Raw genomic sequence first — 4,242 nt, 5'->3', positions numbered from 1 at the left:
CTACTACTACTACTACTATTACTACTATCACTAATACAACTGCTACTACATACTACTACTATTACTACTACTACTACTATATACTACTACTACTACTACATACTACTACTATTACTACCATTACTAATACTACTATTATTACTACTACTACATACTACTAATACAACTACTACATACTACACCTACTATTACTACTACTACTACCACTATTGATACTACTACTTTTACTACTACTACTATTACGACGACTACTACTACTATTATTACTACTACTATTATTACTACTACTACTATTACTACTACTACTACTACTATTACTATTATTATTACTACTACTACTACTACTACTACTACTACTACTACTACTACTACTACTACTACTACTACTACTATTGATACTACTACTACATACTACTACTATTACTGTCACGTCTAATCAAGGTGGGTGGAATCAGGCGCAGAGAGCAGATAGCGACATAAAGTTTTATTCTCCGGTGAACAAAATAAACAACGTTCAACTTCGACACCGGATGTACTCGAGATTACGATGGTCAGTCCAGATGAGAAAAGGGTATTTAGCCCCCTCAAGCCAATGTCTCCACACCTTCAGAGCCTTGACTACAGCTAACAACTCCCGGTCCCCCACATCATAGTTTCGCTCCGCTGGGCTGAGCTTGCTCGAAAAGAAAGCACACGGACGGGGCTTGGATGGAACGCCCGAGTGTTGGGACAGCACGGCTCCAACCCCAGCCTCGGACGCATCCACCTCCACTATGAACGCTAAAGAGGGGTCCGGATGCGCCAACACAGGCGCATTGGTGAACAGCTCCTTCAGACGACTGAAAGCTCTGCCCGCCTCTGCTGACCAGCGCAAGCGCACCGGTCCTCCCTTCAGCAGTGAGGTGATGGGAGCAGCCACCTGACCAAAACCCCGGATAAACCTCCGGTAGTAATTGGCAAACCCTAAAAACCGCTGCACTTCTTTCACCGTGGTCGGAGTCGGCCAATTACGCACGGCTGTAACACGATCATCCTCCATCACCACCCCGGAGGTGGAAATACGATACCCCAGGAAGGAAATGGACTGTTTGAAAAACTCACATTTCTCCGCCTTGCAATACAGGTCATGCTCCAGTTGTCGCCTAAGTACTTTACGCACCAGAGACACATGCTCCGCGCGTGTGGCAGAATAGATCAAGATGTCATCAATGTACACTACCACTCCCTGCCCGAGCAGGTCTCGGAGAATCTCATCTACGAAGGATTGAAAAACGGCTGGAGCATTCTTCAACCCGTATGACAGTACTCATAATGACCAGAAGTAGTACTAAATGCGGTTTTCCACTCATCTCCTCCCCGGATACGTACCAGATTATACACGCTCCTCAGGTCCAGTTTTGTGAAGAATCGCGCCCCGTGAAATGATTCCATTGCCGTAGCAATGAGAGGTAGTGGGTAACTAAACCCACTGTGATGGAATTTAGACCTCTATAATCAATACACGGACGCAGACCTCCATCCTTCTTCTTCACAAAAAAGAAGCTTGAGGAGACGGGTGATATGGAGGGCTGAATGTACCCCTGTCCCAGCGATTCGGAAACATATGTTTCCATCGCAACTGTCTCCTCCTGGGACAATGGATACACGTGACTCCTAGGAAGTGCAGCGTTTTCCAGAAGGTTTATCGCACAGTCCTCTCGACGATGAGGTAGTAATTGGGTCGCCTTCCCTTTACTGAAGGCGATAGCCAAATCGGCATATTCAGAGGGAATGCGCACGGTGGAAACTTGGTCTGGACTCTCCACCGTAGTCGCACCAACGGCAACTCCTATACACCTACCTGAACACTCCTCTGACCACCCCTTAAGAGCCCCCTGTCGCCAGAAAATCACCAGGTTGTGTTGAGCTAACCAGGGAACCCCCAACACCACTGGAAACGCAGGTGAATCTATAAGGAACAGGCTAATCTGCTCCTTATGATCACGCTGCGTTACCATGTCCAGCAGCACCGTAGCCTCCCTAATTACTCCTGACCCTAATGGTCGGCTATCTAAGGAGTGCACCGGGAAAGGTTGATCTAACGACACCAGGGGAATCCCTAGCCTTAACGCAAGCCCACGATCCATAAAATTCCCAGCTGCGCCTGAATCGACTAGCGCCTTATGCTGTAGAGATGGGGAAAAACCAGGGAAAGAATTCAATACAAACACATGACCGACAGGAAGCTCTGAATGAGTTTGGTGCTTACTCACCTGGGGTGATCGAGCAGTGTTCCGCCTGTCCTCCCGACTCCTAGACGAGTTCCTCCAGCACCGGTCGGACTTGTGCCCTCGTCGACCACAACTGGTGCAGGAGGACACTCCTCCTCCGGTCCCCCTCGAAGCCGTACCTCCTAATTCCATAGGTATAGGAACAGGGGGACTGGGGATTGGAAACGACAGGACCTGATCCAAACGCCCGCGAGCAACCAGCAGGTTGTCGAGACGGATAGCCAGATCGATAAGTCCATCCAGTGTGAATGTGGTGTCCCGACATGCCAGCTCCCTGCGGACATCCTCCCTGAGACTACATCTAAAATGATCAATCAAGGCCCTGTCGTTCCATCCTGCTCCTGCAGCCAAAGTCCTAAACTCAAGGGCAAAATCCTGTACGCTCCTCGTCTCCTGACACAGGTGGAACAGCCGTTCACCCGCCGCCCGACCCTCGGGTGGATGGTCAAAAACAGCTCGGAATCGGCGGGTGAACTCTGGGTAATTATCCTTAGCCGAGTCCGGACCATTCCATACTGAGTTGGCCCACTCGAGGGCTCGGCCAGTCAAGCAGGAGACGAGGGCGCACATGCTCTCCTCTCCAGAGGGAGCAGGACGCACGGTAGCCAGGTATAGTTCCAGCTGAAGAAGGAAACCCTGGCACCCAGCCGCCGATCCGTCAAACTCCCGTGGGAGTGTCAGCCGAAGAGCCCCGGAGCCAGATGTGGTCGCAGAAACAGGAGGTGCTGGAGAAGGGGTTGGTAGAGATGTGGTGGGGAGGCCACTCCTCTCCCATCGATCCATTCTCTCCATCATTTGGTCCATAGCAGAACCAATCCGGTGAAGCACACTGGTATGATGGAGGACCCTCTCTTCCATCGATGGGAGAGGAGACGCTGCTGCTCCTGCTGATTCCATGGGTGGTGCGGGATTCTGTCACGTCTAATCAAGGTGGGTGGAATCAGGCGCAGAGAGCAGATAGCGATATAAAGTTTTATTCTCCGGTGAACAAAATAAACAACGGTCAACCCAAATACACACAGGGTGAAATTATCCAACACAGGATAAAGACTAACCGGAGAATAAGAAACCCAAAACACCGACAGACAAAATGAATGACAAAATAAACAATCCCGCACAAAACAAGGGCGGGACAACCTACATTAAATACAGATACTACATACATTTACATTTACATTTAGCAGACGCTCTTATCCAGAGCGACTTACAAATTGGTGAATTCACCTTCTGACATCCAGTGGAACAGCCACTTTACAATAGTGCATCTAAATCATTAAGGGGGGGGGTGAGAAGGATTACTTATCCTATCCTAGGTATTCCTTGAAGAGGTGGGGTTTCAGGTGTCTCCGGAAGGTGGTGATTGACTCCGCTGTCCTGGCGTCGTGAGGGAGTTTGTTCCACCATTGGGGGGCCAGAGCAGCGAACAGTTTTGACTGGGCTGAGCGGGAACTGTACTTCCTCAATGGTAGGGAGGCGAGCAGGCCAGAGGTGGATTAATTAACTAAACAACACACAGGTGAAACCAATTAGACAAAACCAACAGATACACGAAAAAGGGATCGGTAGTGGCTAATAGGACGGTGACGACGACCACCGAGCACCGCCCGAACGGGCAGGAGAGCCAACTTCGGCGGAAGTCGTGACAATAACTACTATTTCTACTATTACTAATACTACTATTATTACTACTACTACATACTACTAATCCAACTACTATTGCTACTATTACTACTACATACTACAACTACTATCACTACTACTGCTACTACTACTATTGATCCTACTATTATTTCTACTACTACTACTACTACTACTATTACTACTACTACTATTAGTACTATTATTACTACTACTACTATTACTACTATTATTACTACGACAACTACTACTACTACTACTACTATATACTACTATAGTATAGTATGTATACGAAATGCTTCAGTCTGGTTTTAGACCCCATCATAGCACAGAG

The 4,242-nt window shown here is 48.1% G+C and overlaps 1 protein-coding gene across 1 annotated transcript in view; it reads left to right on the top strand.

Annotated features, from left to right (window-relative positions):
* The window catches only part of LOC135521702 (elastin-like), a 6,960-nt gene extending 6,176 nt beyond the window's left edge, over positions 1-784 (top strand). Inside the window, exon 5 of the mRNA XM_064947374.1 lies at positions 654-784. Within this exon, the coding sequence (XP_064803446.1) occupies positions 654-784 (131 nt within the window). The remainder of the gene's footprint in view (positions 1-653) is intronic.
* The last annotated feature ends 3,458 nt before the right edge of the window (positions 785-4,242 follow it).

This window comes from Oncorhynchus masou, chromosome 30, assembly GCF_036934945.1.
Source record: "Oncorhynchus masou masou isolate Uvic2021 chromosome 30, UVic_Omas_1.1, whole genome shotgun sequence".
In the NCBI taxonomy this organism is placed as follows: domain Eukaryota; kingdom Metazoa; phylum Chordata; class Actinopteri; order Salmoniformes; family Salmonidae; genus Oncorhynchus; species Oncorhynchus masou.
This window is presented reverse-complemented; position numbering and strand designations above follow the sequence as displayed.